The sequence below is a fragment of the Eucyclogobius newberryi genome, unplaced genomic scaffold, assembly GCF_026437365.1.
Source record: "Eucyclogobius newberryi isolate DKJ021-1_F unplaced genomic scaffold, fEucNew1.0.hap1 SCAF_12, whole genome shotgun sequence".
In the NCBI taxonomy this organism is placed as follows: Eukaryota; Metazoa; Chordata; class Actinopteri; order Gobiiformes; family Gobiidae; genus Eucyclogobius; species Eucyclogobius newberryi.
Genome location: NW_027315746.1, coordinates 10,968,206 through 10,993,060, shown reverse-complemented (window position 1 = coordinate 10,993,060; position 24,855 = coordinate 10,968,206). Strand labels below are relative to the sequence as shown.

Genomic DNA, 24,855 nt, shown 5'->3' with positions numbered 1-24,855 from the left:
TACAAAAATGGAAGAAATTACATTCAGACTTAATTTGAAAATGGACAAATTTGATAAACTTTGTGACAAACTAAGTGGGACATGAGAGAACAATGTGGACTTTTGTTTCCTTTGCTTCTCTAGTGTTCACTCTGTCGTTTAAAGAAAGACAAAAAATACATATATACATTAAAAAAGAAAAACATCTCCAAAGATCTGACCTGTAACTTGACTTTGTGGCGTCTCCATGGCAATAAACACCATTAAAGCCAATCAGTGGACCAATCCAGGCAAAGCACTAGCGGTGGCGTAGGGCGTAGGGCGCAGGGCGTACTCTCCATCAGAAAAGTGGCTCTTGTTTTCAAACTGCGGGGGAGAGATTTTAGCGGCACATTCAGAAGAAACACTGCATTATAAATTTACCAAGTCTGGGCCATTTATTAATTTTCTGTCAAATGTGGGTGTAAGTGGAGCAGGGCTGGAGCCAGTGCCAGCTCCTCACAGGCCCGAGGAAAACATGGACCGGAGCCAGACACATAGGTCAGTGACAGTACTTTGTGTAATAGCTGCTTTCAGTGCAACACACGGCTCTGTATTTAAGAGACAAGTTTAGAGACTTCAGTGTCTGCGTCCGCTCTATCAGCTTATGCGCAATATGTGGGGAGAAAAGGCATTGGACGGTTCCCAAACTGCAGGAAACACACAAACACACCATGATTCTTGAGGAAAGTACATTTACTTACTTTACATGCATTTCCTGCTGATCCTAACCTTAACCATAGTTACTTCTTACCTAACTTTAACCAAAACATACACTCTAACTGGTAATGATCAATATCTCAGCTTTAAATCAGAATGTTAAACTTATAATAAAGGTTTTGTGTGATGGGGACACATAAGGAGACACTAAATACAGATTTTAGTCCCCACAATATGTTAAATACCCACCCACCCCGTCAAAAACTGGAACTAAAACTGAAAATAGAGCTATAAACCAGGACTAGAACAGGACCGTACAAAGTCTGTATCAGGACTAAACTGGGACCAAACCTAAACCAGCGTGAACACATCCTTTGAATGCCTGTGGAGCGGAGTTCAGCCAAGGTTAAGGTTGAGGTTAAGGTCTTCCAAGTCTGTGGTCACTTTAAATCCCAAAACAAACAAAGACATATATTCTGATGGAAAAGTCTTCAGCCCCATTGCTGTGTTACAATCTACATATTTTATTTTGATTCTTGATTCTTCATACATGAAAAGGCAGAATTAACTGTCTAATCACTAATAAACTCTGAACTCACTGCAGGGCTTTTCTACTGGTGTGCATATTAAATGTATATTCACAAAAGGTTTAAAATGTATGAAAATCTAGGACCTTTGCTATAGAAATAAAAACATTTAAACAAAATATCTTGTTTTTTGAATTGTGAAAGTCCTCAAAAAGTGTTTGAACGTTCCTCTTACAGAGGGATGAGGTGCGCTCTGAGGGAGGTGGACAGAAAAGACAAAGTGTAACTCTGAGCGAGCGCGGCCCATGAGGCTGGTGCACACATCCGTCTGTGTCTGACCGACGTGCTTAAAGAGTTTGCAGCGATGCAGCCGTATCGGAGCTGCGGAGCGCTGCGCTGCACACAGGGCACATCAGTCTGAAGGCATTAAAAGCTGGCAGGGCCCACCTCTAATATAAATCCCTATAAAGCAAATCAAATTATATTAAATACAATATTAGCTCAACTAAGACACAATGGATCGAATTGACTGAAAGGTGCACTGCCCTGAAATTTAGCTTCATCTGCCCTGGTGCAAACTGCCAAGTCGTGGCTGCCAATCTGCACCAAAGATCTCCGCCTCTCAAACCTCTTTTATTAAGATCCAAGTCTATTCTTAGCCATTAAGTCAATGTGAGTGACGTGCCTTGCTCAACGACACAACAGCAACACGCACTGGCCTGAGCTGAAGTCGTCTGAATAGTACAAGTTGAACACGTTTGCTCCCTGAAGACACGTGCACCACATTTACAAAGGACAACGCGTCAATATTGAACCCTCTTGTTTATGAACAATATGCAAATGCCTCAGTCTCTTGTTGCAACCTTTAATTAAAAGCTTCGACACAGGAGATCCTCTGTAGTGCACACCTTATTTTAGCCCCATTATCCAGCGTTGTAATTAAAATGCATGTCAGACAATCGGGAGCACTCTAGAGACGGACACTTCTCCATACAATAAATGCATTATGTAAATCAGCCGTACGACTAAAGGGTCATTTTTCATTCTGAGGTGACACGATGTGGCAGACGGTTTTCCCCTGGCTGTAACTTTAAGAGACAGTGACAAATGTGAAGACCAAAAAAAAACCTATTTTCAAATGAATGTTGGAGACTGTGATTTCATTTGTTGCTTGGGTTTTTCATTTTGGCGTTTGAGATCGGATCCAACGTGAAGGAATCAGAACAAGTGCGAATGTTAAAAGACTTGGACGGGGCCCTGGTGTTTTCTGAAGCCAAAAGCATTATAACATTAGTCTGTCTGCTACAGAGGGGAATACTAGTCTAATTTTAGAGTATTAGCAGAAGCCCGACTCATTTCTTGCCAAGGTTTTGTATTTTTTGGGCCAATTTCGTGGTTTTCTTGACAGGAAAAAAGTTACAGCTCCAATTCACAATATATATCCCATTAAGAGGATGTAACTTGATGCCTTTAAGTAAAAATGACAACTAAATTTGGCCGTATAAAAGCTTGCAACTGTGTTTCCCCATTGGCAAATAGAAAACTTACAGTAAAAAGGATTATTTCTACAAATTTTAAACTCAAACTCACACATAACTCACATCAAAAACTCGATTCTGCATCTTTTTATTAGTAATTGTGTCTATTTATTATGTTCATTCAGTCTATTTTATTCGAATGCCTTGTTTTATTTGCATGCTTTTCATTTTACTTTAGATTCTACTATTGTTATTAACTGTTTTATGTTGCACAATATTAGCATAATCCTAGTTTGGGAATTTTGCTCACTCTAAACTTTCCTGATTCTGATAACATTTTGAAGTTAAATTATCTATGTTCATCGAGGAAATTAATTTAAAGGTGCATTATGTAACTTTTATGGTAATTTACTATCTATTTACTCTCTATTTACTATCTAAACTACATATTAAACATTCCAGGCAGAGGCAATAGCATCTGGAGACAAGCAGACACAAGTTAAACTAACCAATTCTACCGTGATTGTTAAGATTAAAGATTAATATCCACTGGTTATAGCGTCATATTTGACACGTTCTGTGTGGCTTGTTATATCACGACTGAAGTGAACGTCTCGCTCGCTCCAGGCTTATTAGCAGCGTCCATGTTTTAATAATGTTGACCCTGAGGAGGACTTGGCTCCGGTCTCTAAGTGCTGCCCCTCGTGCGGTCTCTTTAACCCGGATGCCCTCCAGCGGAGCGCGGGGCACCGGGATGTTCCCTTTGTGACATGTACAGTAGCAGAAGAGGCATGAAAAATGTGATCCAATTACAGCTTTGGATTCCACGAAAGAAAGAGAATAATAGGGTGGGTTACACTCTGAAATGCCTACAAATGAATACGCCTGAATAAAGCATGAACAAAGTCTTTTTGTTCATTATGAATTACTTTTGAGTTTACTTATTTAGTTCATTCTTAACATCAAAACACATCAGTGACATAGAGTTAAGCAGAGTTAAGCATGCAAAGGAGCAGAAAGAAGAACAATCTTATGTAAACTGCCAACTTTTTCAACTTGTACTCAACACCGATAGTTCAAAACACATTACACAATATATTTGCTTATAAAAAACATAAAAGATACATTGGAAACAAATATATATCGGCCTTGTTCTTGATTGCTTCGTTCAATTAACTTGGATTTAAGTCTTTGTTCATGCTTTATTAAGACTAATTAAAGTGTAGTTTTAAAGCATAGGTATCAAACTCTGGCCCGCGGGCCAAATCCGGCCCGCCGAACATTTCAAATTTATATTTAAAAACACTGCTGTGTGAGCTGAGGGTGAAGTGCACTTGAAGCACTTTTGAGCAGAAGTTCAGTGGTGTGTCAGTTCAGGTGCACAGATCACTACACAGACGTGGACATGTTAGTTAGTACATTTAAAAAGGTTATTTAGATCTTGAGAAGTTTATTTTGTTACGAAGTCAAATGTTTATCTCTGTGTAGAACTGTAAATCAACTCTGAAGTTGTAATGACATAAACTAAAGCACAGTGTTGGTGAAATTACACTTGTTTTTCTAAATACATTTCAGTTTATGAGAACAAACGTTTTGTAATTATTTTTTTATCGATCCGGTAATTGCTTCAAAACAGCGTAGGCTGTGTAAAGCTATTTATTTCTTATATTTTTAATAGTTTTATGTTTTACGTTATGCTCGGCCCGCGACCCAGCCTGAGCGTCCAAATTCGGCCCGCGGCCCAAATGAGTTTGACACCCCTGTTATAAAGTGTTGTAATGCACCATAACAAACAACAAACAAAATTAAGTATAGTCCTGTGAGCTTTATCTTGAAAGGATTATTTAATTCTTGGGTAAATACATAATAACCATAAATGTTCAAATCTGACTAAAACATCAGCACCTTGAGCGATTTATCAAACTTATTGACTTTTGGACTCGAATTCGCTTTTACTTTAGACGTGTCCAAGTCAAATTTGGAAAACTTCCCGATTAGTGCAACGCGAGTAGAAATTCTTCTCCCACTAATATATTGTTGAGGCAGAAGGATACGTAGGAAACTATGGTGATGATTTAGTGATGCAATTTTAAAGTGAAGAATGTCGAACGCAGGAAAATGCATTATTTTTCCGACTCGGCTGCCCAAGTTTGAGACTCCACCCTTGACATTTCCATGACTTGTAGAGATTGTGCAATCCCAAATGAATGCCCTAACAGGCAGTGCACGGTGGTTAGTGCAAGAAAGACAAGTGACCCCTCAGTGACCTTTCAATGCGGAGTCTTTGTGCAACATGTGAGAAACTGTGCAATACTCGGCGGGTACAATTACATGGCCAGAATCAGATAACCCAATAATTAGTGTGCACGTGCATGTGAACGCAGCTAAATTCAGGTCTGTCAGTTTAATCAATGGCTTTTTTAGAGTAATAGTTGTATTTGGAAAACAAAGTACAAGGAATGTAAAAATAACTAGTCTTTTTCAGGCAATTATTTTTTTAAACTTCAAATATATACCTACTTGAACAAACGTTTTGGTTTCTCTTCCTCTTCATGTCTACAAGTTCAAAAGCTTCAGATATGATTTGAAAATACCAGCGTTTATACATAACGTACGATCCAGATATTTGAGACAGGTATTTTACAGTCACTCTGAGGAGTTTCCCTAAATTACTTAATCACTTACTTACTTGACTGTCGTAGTTTCCTGGACCACTACTTGGCACCTCTAATAGTCTAGAGTAAATCCATCTATCATCCAATCATAACACACATTTATTTATATTCATGTATTTGCTTTTTAATGTCAAGTGTTGAATTTGGGGACTGTGGTCTTAGAACTTAAAAATGGCAATTTATTGTTTGTTTGCTTCTCTTTTCACCACTAGATGGAGTAGAGAGCTGTAGAATTTGTTAAACTTTTTTGGGCATTGGACCAAATAATAGCTTCCTTTTATTTGGTCCAATGCCCAAAAAAGTTTAAAAATGTCTTATAGCTATTTCATTACTGCCTGAACACGTTCTTTGAACTCCAGATGCTTTAAAAAAGACTCATTAACTCAGTAAGAGCTGCTTTTATTTACTGTATTTTTGGGGTGTACTGTACAATGACGTTGTTGTTTTTTAAATATTGTGAAGCCCTTCTGTGAAGCACTTTGTGACTGGATAGTACTACTTACTACCTCCTTATTTACTATGTCTCGTGTAATAGACTTGTATCTTTAGTTGATCCTAATTTAACTTCTTTCCCAGGACTCAGGACATCAGCGTGACTCCTCCCGACCTCCGCTCTCTCCTCCACTCACGTCGTTCCCAGCACCACTTTTTTCTTTTTACAGCCCATTGTTTCCAAAGCTGCACTTTTTTTTTTCCAAAACAAACTCTCGAGCGGACAAAGATCCACATCCTCTTGCGTGTTTTCTTAGATACGTTCCTCTATTTCGTCTCCCTCGCTCATCCTTCCTTCCCTTTCTGCTCCCTCATTCATTCCGTAAGATTAACGGCGGCGCTTTGAAGTTGATTTATAATTAAAAAGACATGTCGAAAGCACTGAGAGAAGTGGAAGGTGCCGGCTATACTTAGACGAGCTATTATGCTGTCTCCAGGAAGTTTGCGCTTAACTGCTTTGCTCAAATCAAGCGAAACACCGCTATAAAAGCAATGACAAGCTGTGGCAAGGGGACGGCGTTACGGAGGACATAAAAGGATGAGACGGGCGTTCGATGCTGAAAGATTATGAAAAAGACACTGGCTCAATCTTCAAAGTGTGCGCAGACCCCACCTCCCCGAGCGCCGGACGACCCCTCCCCTTTCAGAAACCCTACTCATTCCTCTCCCTCAGCGTCTGGCCGAGGAATCCCAATTGCAGCGATTTTAGCCTGTCGTAGCAGTCAGTGAGCGAGCGAGCGAGCGAGGCAGCAGGCAGCCAAGGACCGGGCAAGATTTGTCGACAAGTACAGGCGATGTTGTGCGGAGGAGGAGCTAAGAGAGAGGAGAATATCAGGTAGAAAGAATGCAGGAGAGAAAATAGCAGAGGATATAGGGGGAGAGAGAGAAGGAGAGAGGGAGGGAAGGGGGTAGGAAACAGGAAAACGCACAGACGGACGCAGAGGAGCTCAGGCTGCGGCAAGCAAAGCGGGGAACAAGAGAAAGACGGACCCAGAGAAAGACCAGAGGGGGAGAAGTGGAGTGAAATGAAGTTTGACGGAAGACAGAATGGCAAGGAAGTAGGCGAGAAGGAGAGGAACTGAGTAGAGGGAGGAGAGAGAGAGCGCGAGAGAGAGAGAGCGAAGGAAAGAGGCTTGAGAAAAGTTTTGAGACAGATGAGGAAAGCAGAAGGAGCGGATGGCAGAGGGAGCAGCGACATTGGCAAAAGTGGAGATTCTTAACAAAGGAGCCCATACGCTTTGGATATGTACACGGCCGAAGTAACGGGACACTACAGGTTCGTTCGAAATGGTCTGCCTCCCCCCTGCGCATGCCAGAGGTGCGTCCACTTCGACTACTCGGGACACAACCATCGAGGAGGAGGAGGAGGAGGAGGAGGAGGAGGCGTGCAGACTTCCAGACAAGCAGACCACCCAGCTTTGGACCTGGCCAGGCGGGACGGGCCAGATCCGTGGGCCAAGGAACCAGCCAGGGGTTTGGGGAACGGCCGACTGGAGAGGAGTTGCCACAGGAGTCCGCAGAGGAGGCCAGTGTTCGTCGGGACTGTCCCATGTAACCGTGCGAGTCCAGTCTCCGTCCCATGTAGCCGCGCGAGTCCGGCGTCCGTCCCATGTAACCGCACGAGTCCAGTCTCCGTCCCATGTAACCGCACGAGTCCAGTCTCCGTCCCATGTAACCGCACAAGTCCAGTCTCCGTCCCATGTAACCGCACGAGTCCAGCGTGCACCTACGGAATCCCTTCATCCCACTGCAACTGCAACGCGAGACATTGTCCTCCTCTACGGGAGCAGTGCGGATGCGTCCTCAACAATCACTCGAGGGTGTTCAGTTTTGGGATACCGCATCAGTTGCCCCATCTACAGGTGAAAGGCCAGGGGCACAAGCCATGCAAGACGGTTCGCTATGCGTCAGTGGAAGACGAGGACTACGTTTCGGATCGGAGTAGTTTCGAGCCGCAGTACAGTCCACAGATGGGTTTCATTCCAAACGGGAATCACTGCGGGATGGGGACTTCCGCGACGGAGGAAAGGGAGGAAAGAGATAGGCATCAGGAGTGGGACAGGACGCAGGCGGAGAGATCAGAGCGAGGGTGTAACGGACACGGGGGATTTTACAAAGGGTTCTTCTCCACGGAGGTCCCGCCGAAGCGCTTCAACCCGGCCAGGAGGAAAAGTGGGCCGTGTTCGAGCGCGACAGGTGGGACGAGGCAGAGTGTGAGATCGAACGGCGCGATGGTGAGGAGCGAGCAGAGTCCAGAGCCGGGCGAGGCCAGGAAGGACTCTGTGAGGGAGCAGATCCAACAGGTGGTGACCAACCTGGAGGGTGTTCTGGGAGGGCTCAAGCAAGTCCATGAGGAGATGAGAGAGGTAGGACCGGATACTTGTGCTACTACTGCTACTGCTACTACTGCTGCTACTGCTACTGCTACTACTGCTGCTACTACTACTGCTACTACTGCTACTACTGCTACTACTGCTGCTACTACTACTGCTACTACTGTTACTACTGCTACTACTGCTGCTACTACTACTGCTACTACTGCTACTACTGCTACTACTACTACTACTATTACTACTACTACCACTACTACTGCTACTACTGCTACTACTACTACTACTACTATTACTACTACTACTACTACTACTACTACTACTACTGCTACTACTACTGCTACTTTTACTGCTCCTTCTGATTTGGCTTCATTTAGAAATCAGAAGGTGATTTATAGACCTTTAACATTCTAAATTCTTTGATGGAGGCAAAAGTGGAGAAGATGGAGAAACTGGGATTGACCTCAGACCTCATCACAAAATATGACAAATGTAGATGATTTTGGCCATGTGCGTGATATCAAAGCCTGGTTTAAAGACATTTACTTTGTGATTTACATCATTTTTTCTTAGGAGATTATGACAGACACAGCATTTTTGTTTAAGGTAAAATAATAATATTCACAGAAATTTTGAGCCCGCAATAGGTTTTTTTTTTTCATTTTATCTACAGATATATTTACATAATTTACCAAAATAAATATATATTTTTTTAAAGCTCAAATACAATTTTAAAGTGAGAAAAGAGTGTTTTTTAATTTTCGTACTAGAAAAGCAAACTAACTGACATTTCTATCCTGGAAATAAAATTGTTTTGCTTATTTTTGTTCGAAAGACTTAAAGTTCAGTCAGTTCGTAAATGAAAATGCTTTATGAAATACTTTTGAACATTCTGATGACTTTAAATGTCAATATATTCTTCTGACCACATTCCCACACAGATTAGTTTGTACCATCTTGCAATGACTTTGACGGAGCAAAAGTTTCAAATAAATTGGCTTGTCAAGCACCACCAGGTATAAATCAGGTCAATTACCGGACTCGTCATTTCCGTCTGGACAAGGAATATTTCAGATCAAAATGAGGTCTAAAATATGCATCGTTGCTACAGAAGAACTCACTAAAGTTTAACCCAAAAGAGGAAGAAAATGGTGATATAATAGTCCGTAAATTGGGCAAACGCTGAAAAAGCTCATGTACCACTATTTAAGAAACACTGTTATAAAGGACAATAGAAAATGGCTGAACTATTTGCAAAGTTTGACAAGATTTGGACTCAAACTAGAGTTATTAGACTTAATTTACTGAACCAAAACCCAAACAGAACCTGGACCAAACTAGTTTCTTCCATCCTAAACCCAACTAATTCTGACTGTCATCGCGAATCCAACCAACACACGACTGAAAGAATGCATTCATCTTCTGACCCAACTTTGTCACTCAATAAACACATGTTGACACGTACTTTCCCAAACCCAGACACATTTAGCCTCGCCTTGAGTCATTTTGTTTTGAGGGGGGCGGGGGACATTTCTGAAAACATTACGTCGTTTTATAGCGGCGCGTGATCCCTCAGAAGCAGACTCCGCTTTGTGCTATAAATACAACTCTTAAATGAACACACTTAATACTTTTCCCGAAGACTCCTTTCCCCCCCCCGTTTACGACACCTCCGTCTCCGTCAATCCGTTCCTTATACAGTAAACAGAGCGGCGCTTTATGTTTTATGGGGAATTTTTTTAATCTGCGCTGGAGCCGGTCCCACCTTCACCCCAGACAACAACAAACCGGCTCCAGCTACCGTTTCCTGTAAATATTACCCGGTGACGCAAAAAAGGGTTTGACAAAGAACGTTTTGGTAAATGACTGCGAGAGAGTTCATAAGATGAGCTGTAATTGGTTTAAAGGGCCAACGGTATTTCATAAACAGACTTTTTATGAGTTTGTAGTTGTTTGTGAAACTTGTAAAAAGAAACACACGCGCCTGGAGTCGGGGTCTGTTTCATTTACATGTATTTCTCACTTGCTGATGTCGTGAAGTGGTGCTTCTTTTTTGGAAGTGCTCCTCCGTGTTATTAAAGTTCGCCTACCTTACGCTTACCATGAAACGTAACGTGCTTTTGCTGGGGTTTCAGAGGACATCACAACATATGAGGGGCGGCTAAAATGAATATACCGTGTTTTCCGGACTATAAGTCGCACCTTTTTTCATAGTTTAGGCCGGGGTGCGACTTATACTTATATTTATACTTATGTACTTATACTCCGGAGCGACTTATATCTGATATTATTTGTTATTTTCACACTTGCAACTGCATTTCATACTCCAGTGCGACTTATATGTGTTTTTTTCTTCTCTATTATGCATGTTTTGGCTGGTGCGACTTATACTTCATATACTCGACTTATAGTCCAGAAAATATGTACCAGTAGTTACAATGCAGATTTTTTTGTAATAAAGGGAGTTCTCGGGTCAAGTATCTGAAAACAACCAATAGCTCTAACATCTAAAGCTTTTCATCTATTTTACTATTTTTTTCAACCCTATTTAAAGATGCAATACGTAACTTTTGTGAAGGAGGGTCTGCCACCAGCTCATCTCCGTGGAGATAAGCAGGTGGCACCACTAAAGTCAAAGGTCAGCTCTGTGGAGAAACAAGTCTGCTGAAGGTCACTGTGCACTGCCTTCACGTTACTGCTACTCTGTCCCCGAGGTTCAGACTGAAGCAGGCCTTTTATGCTGCTCCCACAGCTTGGAAGTTGTGTGAGCTGGTGGAGGGGTTTTCGCTCTCTAAAAAAATAAAGATAAAATAAGAATAAAGAGCATAAATCTCATGAAAATGGTCAGTGCTTCTAAATGCAGTTCTTTTATACTACAGTTCTTTTCTCGATCTCTATTCCTTCTTACCTGGTTAAGTAAAGGGTTAGTAATACTTTTAAAGAACTTAATGATACTGTTAAAGTTAAACCTTTAGGTGCCAATTTAGGGTTTCAAAATCTAAGGTTACCAAAAGCAAAAAAAAAAAAGCATTTGTTTCTACTTCAGAGCCAACTACAACTCCATGTTGACTAATGGTGTACCAGGAGCGGTGTAATAGTAGTAGTTGTAGTACGTGTGAGTACTGCATGCCATTCAGTAAACTCTATTCCAAACAATAGCGTTTGCACTCTCGAGTCCGCTCAGTAATTAGCTGCTCTATGATTTTGTGCGTTTGTTGTGTATCTTCTCCGTCCAACCAGTGTTTAGCATGACCGTCAGGGGCAGGTGCAGATGTGCCGACCTTTTCATTGGGTTATTGTGACATTTCAAAGCATCACCGGAGCAGGCAGATGGTGTATCACAAGTGTGTAGTTATTGCTGTGTCCGCTCTATTGTGTTGTTTGGCTTTAGTTTGTATGTGCGAGCGCGTTTGCTGCTGACTCGATTCTTTGTCATCATCTCTAGTTGAGAACAATTTGCACTGACCTTTTACAGGGAGCGAATGATTCTGGCAAAGATCTGGACACACGTTTTAAAAGCCTGGATTTAACAATGGGGCGACATTGTGCTGAGCTTCTGGTCTTTAAACACGGCAGAGATGTGTCAATAGTGTTTACACTGTGCATCTGGCCAAAAGGATCAAGGAAGCAAGAATAAAGCCACACCACAACCTTTACTCTTATCTTTATTAGAACACAGAATGTTTGAGCATACTACTATTACTACTAGTACAACTACTACTACTACTACTAGTACTACTAGTGCTACTATTACTACTACTATTACTACTACTACTACTACTACTACTAGTACTAATAGTACTACTACTACTACTACTACTACTACTACTACTACTAGTACTACTACTATTACTACTACTACTACTACTACTACTAGTACTACTAGTACTACTATTACTACTACTATTACTACTACTACTACTACTACTACTAGTACTACTACTACTACTACTACTACTAGTACTACTACTATTACTACTACTACTACTACTACTACTACTACTATTACCATTACTTCTACTACTACTACTACTACTATTACTACTAGTACTACTACTACTACTATTACTACTACTACTACTACTATTACTACTACTATTATTACTACTAGTACTACTACTACTACTATTACTACTACTATTATTACTACTACTACTACTACTATTACTACTATTACTACTACTATTACTACTACTACTACTACTACTACTATTACTACTATTACTACTACTATTACTACTACTACTACTACTACTACTACTACTACTACTATTACTACTATTACTACTACTATTATTATAACTATTATTACTACTATTACTAGTACTAGTAGTAGTAGTACTACTAGTACTACAACAACAACAACAACAACTACTACTATTATTACACTATTACTACAACAAATACTACAACAACAACAACAACAACAACAACAACTACTACTACTACTACTATTATTACACTATTACTACAACTACTACTACTACAACTACTACTACTACAACAGAACACAGAACGTTTGAACATACTAAAACAGCTACCTCTTCTTCTACACAAACAACAACTAGGCCTTTACAACAACAACAACAACAACAACAACAACAACAACAACAACAACAACAACAACAACAACAACAACCGCTACTATTAAAACAAAATTGCTACTGCAACTACATATACAAAAACTACTACTGCAACAAAAACTATAACACCCAAACCAACAGGGCCTGAACCAGGTTTTTACATTCAACACTATAAAGTACGAGCAAAATAAAATGGTTGGATTGAATGGATCTCAGACTTTTCTATTGCCTCATTAAATAAGCTCAACTAAAGGGTGCTTATTGCATTGATTCATGGTTGGACACTGCCAATAACGGACTCTACGGGGCAGCGATTATCTGGCAACGTCCTAATAAGCTTTTCCTGCAATTAAAGTTGAAGACGGTGTGAAAATGCCTGGTTTGACAGATACTTTGAAACTCTACTTTTCTTTGGGGAAAACATATTGATCTTGTCTTTTGTTATTCAGGTGGTGGAGCAAATTGACCGGCTGACAGCCAATATCGACCTCAGCGAGGAGACACCGGGCATCGCCCAGGGGCCCGAAAGTGAAAACCACCGCTTGGACTTCCCTGACGACTCGAGGGTGGTTCCCGTTGGCAACCACAGACCTCAAATCGCTCAGCGCGTCGACGAAGAACAGCGCATTATTCTGCGCACGAACTCCCCGTCGCCCGTCCACACAGCGTCGGTGGTCAAGACGAACCGCGTCGTCCCGCCGTCGAAGCAGAACGGACTGAGGAACGGCCACCCGCCTCAGCTTTATGGCGGTAACCACGCGGGGCGCACGGTTTTGGCACAGGAGTCGCCCCACCCGCAAGCCCTGGACCCCAAAGTCATTGTAGAGACCAGGACGCAAAAGCCCCCGCCGTATCCGCAGCAGCAGAACGGGCGATGTGGAAAGTACCAGCCCCCCGTCAAACCCGCCCGCACCCCTCCTTCGAATTTGGGGCGAGGACGGCAAAGCTCCAGCGTGGTTTAGAAAGGGACGAGGGCGAGATGGAGGGAGACAGAGAGAAAGAGAGAGGGAAAACAGAACGGAGGGAAGTTGGATGAAATTTGACACTCGGCTACAGTGTGGAGTGGACTCTGGAGCCAATCACGGTGGGTACAATAGACTTTTTACCTTCTGTTTACAGGGGTCTGGCTGCACGGGGTTAGAACATGGGAAGTTTACGTAAGAACCAGAAAATTCCTCTAAAACGCACCTGGAAATATTGTATTTTCTGGACTATAAGTCGCACTGGAGTATAAGTCGCACCAGCCAAAAAATGCATAATAGAGAAAAAAACATATATAAGTAATACATAAGTTGCTCTGGAGTATGAAATAAAGTTGCAAATGTGAAAATAACTAATAATATCACATATAAGTCGCTCCGGAGTATAAATATATATATATATAATTATATATATAAGTATAAGTAGCACCAACCAAAAAAATTATAATAGAGAAGAAAAAAACACATATTAGTCGCACTGGAGTATGAAATGCAGTTGCAAGTGTGAAAATAACAAATAATATCACATATAAGTCGCTCCAGAGTAAGTATAAATATAAATATAAGTATAAGTCGCACCCCGGCCAAAACTATTAAAAAATACGGTACATGTTTAGTGATGAGGTAATGACACTGGTCTTTTGATTGATTTGCCGTCATTCATATTTGGTTTAGACAGTAAAAGTAAAGCATTTTGTTCATTCTTTCTTATGTATTTTTGGTGGCAAACAATAATTCTTGCTTTTTCTGAGCAATTCAAACCTGTTTTAGTCCTTTTTGAGTCTGATTCAGTTGAGTCTTGGCATTGCTTTAGACCTGGTTTTGGCCTGTTTTAGTCCAGGATTAATCAATGTTATAAAAGTTTAGGTTCAGAGCTCGTTTCGTCCTCGCTTTTCCCTTCTCTGAGAACAATCCGCTTCCTCAGAGTTCCTAGAAAGATCTGACGCATTAATTATCATTTACGTGACGTGATAATTAATGTTTTATTCAAGCTTTTTCGACCTTTCTCTCATAAAAGTTGAAAGAATTCTCTGCTCTGATTTCTCATTTTTCGAGTGTACTAAAGAAAAGAATACAGAAGGGCTGGCCCGCTGCAGGTGCACTGTGGAGTGAACTTGAAGCAGTGTGAATTAGGCTACAAACAATAGCTTTCTCACTGCCAAGTTGAGACGCAGCGAGTGAAGCCAATTTGAGCTGTGAAAGGAATAAAAACACTTCCGGGGACTCACTATAACTCACTCTTAGGAAACATAAAACACAAAAAACATGTTTGAAAGTGAGTATTTAGTGCACTGGGCTGTGAGACATTAATTAGTGACTTGTAATTGTAATTTTTCCCTCTCTGATTGTGGAAGCTGACGTTAAGCGGGATAATTACTGTATAATTAGCTGCACTGTGCGTTTTGTTCATGCTTGATTGTGTGTTTATCGTGGCTAAAGCTAACTCTTGCTTTTATCAGTGTTGCAGACGTCATTATTTGAAGTTAGATGTTAATTAGACATGTTTTATTCCGGTATAAGCTCTATTTAAGTTACGTCTGAGCCACGCTTCGGCCCTGGTTTAGTCCTGGATTAGCATAGACCAGATTCAGTCGAATATTTAGTTAAATTAGGTTAAATTCAGGCGCAGAATTACTGTAGTTTAGTCCCTGTCGTTTTGAAACTCGGTGTAAAAAGCAAAAGCCCGACTTGCCCGCTTTGCTCACCGTCCCTGAAATAACACAACTTTTTTCCTCAATATTTACATTCTTTGTGCGCCTGCTGCTGGTGACGTGATCTGTTTTCAGCGGCAGAGCGGTTTGGCAGCCGGGTCTAAATGAGCTGCAGTCGTGCTCGGTGTGTTTGTGTGTGTGTTTGAAGCGAGTGGGCGAGTTCGTCTGCTGCCAGTGTCACGTGATTTCCCGCTCGCGACTTTACAGGAAAACAGTCAACACATGTGAAAAAAAAGAGTTTGAGCAAATGGGACGACAATGGGAGAGTTTAAAGAGTGATTCTACTCGAACAGAAGTTAAAAGCGCTCGACAAAACTTTGAATTGTTAGGTTTATTTATAGATTTATTGAATATGAACTGAAGTGGTACAGGATGTTACAACTTCTACTTTTACTTCTTGCTATAGGCGTCATTAATGATACTTTTTTCCAGGTCAAACACAGCTTTATTGTTTGTTTGATTGGCATTTAATTTCTTAGCAAATGTAGCTAGTTCTAGTCAGGAGTCAAGGCAAAACATTAACATATCAGATGTTAAAATATTCAAATGTTTGTATTTGTAGGAGACTTTTCAAATGGCTGAGACTGTAATATTGTAAGGAGGATAATTCCTTGTCAGTTAATGTTGAATATTTTTTTTCCCACCACTCTTGTTTATTCTATTCTTTATTAAATCAGTCATTTTTCTTTCCCATTCATTTTCTAAAGTTGTTTTCCCGTTAGGGGTCGTGGTCGGGGTTGTGGGTGACTGGAGCCTATTCTAATTGGATTATTGGATTATTAGTTTATTAGTTTTTTATTAATTGGATTATTGGATTAAGTGCATATGACAGGTTCTCAAGTTTTTTATAATAATTTCTTCATCATCAATATTTATAACAGTTTCACATCAGTTTAGTGACAGTGAAAAAAATAAAAGTAAAATAAAGTTTGAAAATGACAGGAAGTACAGCTTTGTAAAACAGAATCCCTCTGTGATGTCATCAAAAAGCATCAATAATGCTGAGACAATTTAAACACAACTGACACTTTTATGACAGCTTAACTTATAATAATTTAACGAAATAAAAGTGTTATCAGGTATTATTATGTGCCAAATCATAACTACTGTGTAATTTACATGGGTTTTGGGCATGTTTATATTATGGTTGCTAGGTGACAGTTGTGGAATTACCTCGTCACATCTGCTGCTCATGTTTAACCAGGAATTAACATTATAAACTTCACCACAAAAGGTCAAACTGGGGGGGTCTGTACTTTTCTTGCTTTCTTCGAGTTTAGGATTTAAAAAAGAAAGACTCCATTCATAAAAATTTGTGAGAAAATAAATTAGACTGATATTGACTAAATTATGATTTCAATTATTTTTGTCTTCAACACCAGAAAGTTTGTTATTGAAAATCGAATAAATAACTTGGAGCAAAGACATTTTCTAAACCGCACAAGCTTTTAAACAATGCATTATTTAAGTACAGTTTGAAATAATTGTGATGTCGGCCAAATAATTGTGATTATGATTTCTGTCATAATTGTGCTGCTCTATGTTGTTGATTCTCTGCCATTGTTCAACATCAGTGTAACAGCACTTCAACAATCAAGTGTAACTGTAAATATGAAGTGTCAGAAACTATAAAAGTGGCATTTTTCAATCGTAAATGACATGAAAAAAAAAAACACTTCTGCAACTCAGTGTTTTTTAAAATACTAATATTAATGATTACAAGTGGAGAATATTCTTCAGTAATTGACATGATCAGTATCTGCTGCCCACCTGTCGGTTTCACAAAGTCCAGCTCAGCCTTGAATCAGTGAAAACCTCGGCTGCATTAGTCATTGCGACCTTAAAAAAACAGAAGAAGAAGAATGACACTCTCTTTAGCGCAGCGCCCACACTGTCACAGACTCTAGTGTGTTACTCACGACTGAACATGACGCTACGCCATGTGACAAACGTCTCATACAGGCATTCTGGGAAATCTCTGTCGCAAAAGCCACATCTGGTACAACAATACAACATTTTTACAGTACAATTCCATAAGGTTTCATGCTTTTTTGGACTATTTGCCTTGTTATTTGTATTACATTTCTTATTTAGTCAGATGTGATGAATGTAATTTAGCAAACGTGGACCTAACAACAAAGAGATATAAGATATATATATATATATATATATATATATATATATATAAGATATAATATAAAGTCATTTTACACAGTTAGACATAAACAGGCTTATTCAGTTGCCTATTTGTACACGGGCATCCACAACAATCAAATAAGTCAGCAGGTAAAAGAGACAGATAATCTTTAATATTAAATAGAGATGTGAAGATTGTTCGATCAATTGAAAATCTTGATATTCTGTCAATTGGAAAATCTTGATATTCCGATTTATACTGTCTTAAAACCGTAGTAAATTTGAAACAGTTCAAAGTCATTCCTCACTTTCCTAATTATTCACTGTGATGAGCACTTTTCACAGCTTCACAAACCAGAGCTGAGTTTGGGCTAATAACAACAAGTTCTCGGACAATCAAACGCCCTCTGAGCAGACGCAGACAGCACACAGCGGTCTCATTTTGAAGAGAGCTGCTTTCACAACATACACAAACATGGACAACAATCAAGTACAATTCAGCCTTAGACGAGCCCTTTAAAGCAGAACTAAGTGACTGTTGCGATAGAGCGCCCCTGCAGGTCCCTTGTGGAAATACACGGTCATAGAACAGACCCAAAAGTGTTTTTTCTTCTTCTTTGTTGTGTTAATCACATACAAAAAAACATTTAATGCCATATATAAATAAAGGAGCTATGGTTTCTTAGGAGAGTTGTCTTCGGGTCGATGTCGGCAAATGCTGCAAAGCTGGTTTACCGCCCAGAGACAGCAGGGGGCGACGACGGACCCTTATACATATTGTATTTGACCGTCACAAAACATAAGAAGACGTTTAATAAGATGACTTTAACCATTATGGACAGGCACATTTCTTGCTCGTGTGAAGCTCAGTCAGATCCGGACACAAAGGGAACAGTCTTTAGTCATGTGACACAAACGCGAGGCATCATGTGTTTTTAACAGTGTGGTCTGACTCAAAGGAAGTGTTATCTGTTTGAGAATCAGATGAGGAACTGAACTTTTGCACCACAAAGGACTCAATGCCCATTTAAAAAAACAATAACACGGATGAAGTTTGGTAAAAAAAAAGTCCCGGAAATGTCTACGTTTGTTTTTGTAATGTGTGACGTGTTTGGTTTGGGGTTTTCCTTTTCATTACTTGTAACTTGAGTATTAAAGGTGCACTATAAAGGCTGCTTGCTTGTTTCCATGGAGACGTCATGGCTTTTCAATGAGGCATTTAGGTTATCTATCTCCATGGGTTACAGGTTAGGGATAAAACCACTTTAAACTGATAAATGGAAGAGATTAAATGCCATATTGTGGACCGTAAAACAAAACCCTCGCCATGGAGACAAGCAGGTGACAGACAATCCACTGGAAAAGTTACACATTGTGCCTTTAATAATGATTTAAATTGACATTACGGAGAAATCCACAGACAGAAGACAAAGTTCCAAAGACTGCGGGATGAAGTTGTGTCAAATGACTCTCAATCTCTCTATTCTTGTCTCTTTTTGTCTCTCTTTTTGTTCCAAATGAGAATCACATGTATCAGTTCCTCCAGAAAGAAACACTGCTGCCAATAATGACCCCCAGACTGACATACCTACAACATATGGGCTCATTCATACACATTTATAGCCTAAATCAAGTCGAATTTGAACGAGAACTACATAACCTGACGAGTTAAACAAAAAAAACACACAAACTCTTGACATTAACCTGCTAAACGTGGAGCTAAACTCCGGCCCCTTGTTGCGAAACACATTTATCAATGGTTTTGTGGGTAAACTGTGGTCTGGGATTGCAGTCCATGTGTGGTTACGGAGGTTTGGGCAAAGCAGACATGGTTTTTGCACAATACTTACTTAATACTACGAGAACACGAGGAGAAAAACAGCCAAAATAATGTTATTGTTTTATGTTTTTGTTGAACCCTGTTATCGTATTGCACATGCTGTTGGAATTCATGTGCAATTCATGTGCAATTACTGTGAAATTCATGTGCAGTCTATGTGCTGTCGTGACACATATTCATGTGCAATTACTGTCGGGATCACATGCAATGGTATTTATTTATTTATTTGTCTATGGGAGTTTTTATTTATTTATAGGAGATCTTCTACTGAAAGTGTTTTTCAGACTTCCTATAAGTGATCTGTTCTGTTCTTCTGTATCTACCTCTGTATCTACCTGCGTTGCACCAATGAAATTTCCCCATGTGGGACAATAAAGGAATATCTTATCTTATCTTATCGAGATTAAGAAGCGGTTAACATTTAGGCATCTCCCTCATTAACGGGACATGCCAAATGTTACACAGCAATATCCTCTCAAATTGTTTAATTTCATTGTAATGAGTTTGATTTGAGTTTGACAAGTTTCCCAAACAGGCCAGATTGACCTTAAATAAATGCGCTGAATGTCTGACCGGTTCCAGACATTGTTTTATTACATGTCCATGTGTATTATCCGGCAGTGGACAAACCTGTGCTTGGACTAAAAAATGTTTCTCTGTGTTTTCTCGTAGATTTAATGAACCAAACAGTGCAGTATTTATAAAACGTCACACACCGAAGCCAGTACAAAGTTATACGAATGCAGATGTTTGTGATAAAAAAAGATTTTAAAAAGAAAAAGAGAAGGTTAAAAGGTTATATCTCTGGAAAAGGTCTACATATGACCTCAAATATAATACTACTCTTTAGTTTAAATGTATGAGAATATTGTACTTTGCATAATATTGCATAATTTTCTTTTTTCTTCTTACTTTTTTACAAATTATAAAACATTCTTTGCGTTACCGTTTCTGCAATAATGTCCAATTATCCCTGTGGCTCAAATAAACTCATTGAATGACCTAAAAACTATAAAAATTCAAGATGCAGTACAACATTATGTCCGCTGCATGATGTATAAGTCAGATCCCAAAACGTCGCGCAAAGTTTCCGCACCTCCCTCTTGTGTAGAAAATGCGTCACTGCAGAGTGTTTTTCCCGCCGTTCAGCCAGCGCAATCTGGTTTTGATCATAAAAGCGCCTGAACAAGTGCCAGAGGAGAGAAAGAGTGAGGTAGAAGGAGAGAGAGAAGGAGATAGTGCAGAGGAAAGAAGAGGGAAGCACAACGCTTCTGCTGCTGTGACACGTTGGTTGTGTTGTGGAGACCACGTTTGACCCGGGTCAAGGTTCCAGGCTGAAAGTGTTTCTGGACTTTACCTTTATATGTTCAAACATCTTTCACGTTGTGGTTCGCTCAGGAGCAGGCGTGAGGCAGAGGGGAAGGATCTGAGGGACCAAACTTCAAACGTGTTTCGGCTGAGACTTTAGTCCAGTGGATGCGAAAAAAACAACTTTAGAGCTAAAAGAAGATGTTACTTACGTTTTAACTTAATTCAACGTGTTTGTTTCTTTTGTAGCATGAAAAATGATTCACAAAAGAAAGCAAACAGAACAAAAACATGAACTATCTTGTTTTTTATCCACAATTAACACATTAAATACAACTGTTTTGGGATTCATAACTTTCAGTCCCACTATTTAATAACCAATTCCTTATCCAAACACGTACTTTCTATGAACAAGTTGTTTATTAAGGATTATTCTGGCTTAGTAACTACTCAATTAAGGAGTTAAGCCTTAACACTCTTCATAAATAGTTAGTTTGTTATGTCTTAAGTCTTTGTTCCAGGTTTATTAAGACCATTACATGTGCAGTTGCTCAATATTTTTCCATTTCATCAGATTTAAACAGAGAAACAACCTAAAAGTCATGAAAAAATGACATTGAAACACTGATATTTTGCACCAGCGATTACATATTGAATTGTTTTTCTGCATTAGCGACTCTCGGCACTAGCGGTAGCACAATGGCGGAGTAGTTAGCGCTCACGCTGCGCAGTGAGCAGGTTCAGGGCTTAAACGTTAAGGGCACAATACAATAGTATGTAAATAAAATCAAGGTTTCAATGGTTTATCTCTGCACTACAATAACTCAGACATGATTCATACGTTATAGGAAGAAGCATCTGCGTGTTGTTGAGGTCTCACAAACACAAACACACGCGTGGATGTGGTTATTTACGGCAGTGGGTGAATCTACGACGAATGCAAATGGTTTTTAAAGCATCGTGACTCACAAGGACGAACCTGCGACGAGCGCTGGACACATCTTGGCGTTATTGTACAAATGTGTTCAGTTATAGTCTGTGGGAATGACAGAACCGCAGAGAACACGACGCATTCTGCACAGAGGGTTTGATGTGGAGATGAGGCGTGGGAGAGGATGAGGAGGCTGGTGGTTTTGCTGCTGCGGTGGAGATGGAGGGAGCAGGGTTGAAGCTGATATGACAGCATGTAGTTCAAACAGGACGGAGTGTCAAAATTAATTGAAAATTAAAGTACCTAAGACAGGTTGGACTATTCACTGAACTAAAATGCAGTTAAGATAAATATATTTTAAATGTAGCTAAACATGATAAAACTGTTACCCCCAGAATAGCACATTTTTTATTTTGTTGAACTAATGTTTAGAGGGTAAAAAGAGTGTTTCTTCTGTGATAATTGTGCATAAACTTTGGATGGAATGAGTGTCCCGGGTGTGATGTCACTTCCTGTCATTTTCTACAGAGCTTTTAACTTTTCTCCACAAATAGACACTCGATTGATGTAAAACTATCATTTATATGTACAACAGGTATAAACACTACAAATGAAGTCAAAATTAGAAAAGCATAAAAACCTGTCATATGAACTTATTAAACAATATATTACATTATGTTATATTAAATGTGAGTTTGAACAAATTTTAAGGTGATTTTTTAAGAGACAAAAAGTGACTAGCTGGATTGAATGTGGTGATGCTTTTATCTTGTAGGAAAGATCAGAATAAACATTTTAATAAAGCATTTTATACTTATACTTATAAATGTTAATACACATATTATTAAAGCATTTTTTTTTGTCAAACCCTGATCTGTGATCTTAGACCTGAAGTAAACATGTTTAAAAATCTGTAATACTTTATAATAACTTTTATAATGATAAAATAAATACTTTTAATAGCTTTAATGAGCAAATGCACTGTATCTGTAATACTTTATAATAACTTTTATAATGATAAAATAAATAATTTTAATAGCTTTAATGAGCAAATGCACTGTATCTGTAATACTTTATAATAACTTTTATAATGATAAAATAAATAATTTTAATAGCTTTAATGAGCAAATGCACATAATGAACAAATTGCTTGAGAATGATTTGGGTTTAATTACATACAAAACTTCTACAAAGCCTGAATCATTCTTTATAAGCTCTTTGGTCATTATTTTAATTTCATTCATGCCCTTTTTTATGTTTTATAAACGCTAATTAAGGTGTAATGGGACCACAAAAAAAAACGATTTCCCTGATGAATTGTTTTGTCGTAACATTCAATGATTCAACATATTTTAAAGGTTATTTATGTCTTCTTTGTTGTTTCTATTATATTTCTGAAACAATTGATCCAATTAGAAAGCAGAATGAGCCTGTTGATCACACACAGCCTTAAAATGACTGAGCCTCTGAGTGTAAATAAACCTTCTTCTTTGTCTTGTTTGTGTTTCAGGAGCAGTGAGCGAGGCCTGAAGACGGGTTTCAACCAGAAAACTGCCCCCAAGAGTCCACCTAAAACCCACCACAGTCTCAAGAGTTCGCAAACCCACCGCAGTCTCAAGAGTCCACCCAAAACCCACTGTAGTCTCAAGAGTCCACCCAAAACCCACTGTAGTCTCAAGAGTCCACCCAAAACCCACTGTAGTCTCAAGAGTCCACCCAAAACCCACTGTAGTCTCAAGAGTCCACCCAAAACCCACTGTAGTCTCAAGAGTCCACCCAAAACCCACTGTAGTCTCAAGAGTCCACCCAAAACCCACTGTAGTCTCAAGAGTCCACCCAAGAGTCCACCTAAAACCCACTGCAGTCTCAAGAGTCCACCCAAAACCCACTGTAGTCTCAAGAGTCCACCTAAAACCCACCGCAGTCTCAAGAGTCCACCCAAAACCCACTGCAGTCCCAAGAGTCCACCCAAGAGTCCACCTAAAACCCACCGCAGTCTCAAGAGTCCGCGGACCCATCGCAGTCCCAAGAGTTCACCAAAACCCAGCGCAATCACGAGAGTCCACCCAAAACCCACTGTAGTCTCAAGAGTTCGCAAACCCACCACAGTCTCAAGAGTCCACCCAAGAGTCCACCTAAAACCCACCGCAGTCTCAAGAGTCCACCCAAAACCCACCACAGTCTCAAGAGTCCACCCAAGAGTCCACCTAAAACCCACCGCAGTCTCAAGAGTCCACCCAAAACCCACCACAGTCTCAAGAGTCCACCCAAGAGTCCACCCAAAACCCACCGCAGTCTCAAGAGTCCACAAAACACCCATCGCTGTCCAAAGAGTCCACCCAAAACCCACCGCAGTCTTAGAGTCCACAAAACACCCATCGCTGTCCAAAGAGTCCACGTCAAACCCACCGCAGTCCTGGAGGATCTGAGAGAAGGCGGACCACCAATACGAAACAAGACAAGACAAGACAGGGACAAGAATCGCTCAAACCATTCGCCACCAACAGAAGATACAAAGATTAATTTATTATATCTATTTTAATATTATATTGTATTTTGAGGCAGCTTAAGCCACTTTGAACCTTTATATTTATATTGAAAATAAAGACAAGATTAAAAAAAGTGTGTAATCTTTTTGCGATTTGTTTCAGGTGAAAAGAGCACTTTGGCGCCCTCTTGTGGCCTCTGTGCATTTGCTTTGAATGAGGGCGATTTATTGCAAATATAAACTATGACAATAAACGATAACATTGAAATGACTTTATGCCACTGACGCAATCAAACTAAGCCAGAAAACCTTTTCTAAACGAAAATAATATAAAAAAAAAATCCAGCTGCTACACAAAATAACAGGAGGAAACACATAAGAAGTTATTTTGAAGCATCAACGAGTCAAAAATTCTCAATTATTCAACCCTATATACCTGAAACGTGTAATAATTTAATAGAAAAACAGAAAAGTTCTCGACTATTGCATAAAAATGAAAAGGTTCACGCGATATATTGAGTTACATCCACTTAATATTGAACGATAAGTTGCTATAGTAATTATTGTGGCAGGTCTATGGTGTCGAACTACATAATACCAAGACTTGTTTGAAAGGCAATGGGTCAAATGCAGAGGACAATTCCTAAACAGTCTAAAAAATGAACAAAGAATGGATCAAGGGCATTAAAAACATAAT

General features: G+C 39.7%; 2 protein-coding genes and 1 long non-coding RNA gene across 3 annotated transcripts in view; all 3 read left to right on the top strand.

Annotated features, from left to right (window-relative positions):
- The window catches only part of LOC140356062 (uncharacterized), a 334,871-nt gene that overhangs the window by 58,740 nt on the left and 251,276 nt on the right, over positions 1-24,855 (top strand). The gene's annotated exons all lie outside the window — the stretch shown is intronic.
- Positions 6,514-23,693, top strand: LOC140356059 (uncharacterized). Its single transcript, XM_072440775.1, has 3 exons — positions 6,514-8,216; positions 13,213-13,847; positions 23,181-23,693. Exons 1-2 carry the CDS (start codon positions 7,095-7,097, stop codon positions 13,723-13,725), a joined length of 1,635 nt encoding a protein of 544 aa, XP_072296876.1. The 5' UTR covers positions 6,514-7,094; the 3' UTR covers positions 13,726-13,847; positions 23,181-23,693.
- LOC140355612 (uncharacterized) lies at positions 20,456-24,292 on the top strand. The gene is made up of 3 exons (XM_072440279.1): positions 20,456-20,460; positions 23,181-23,650; positions 23,806-24,292. Exons 1-3 carry the CDS (start codon positions 20,456-20,458, stop codon positions 24,210-24,212), a joined length of 882 nt encoding a protein of 293 aa, XP_072296380.1. The 3' UTR covers positions 24,213-24,292.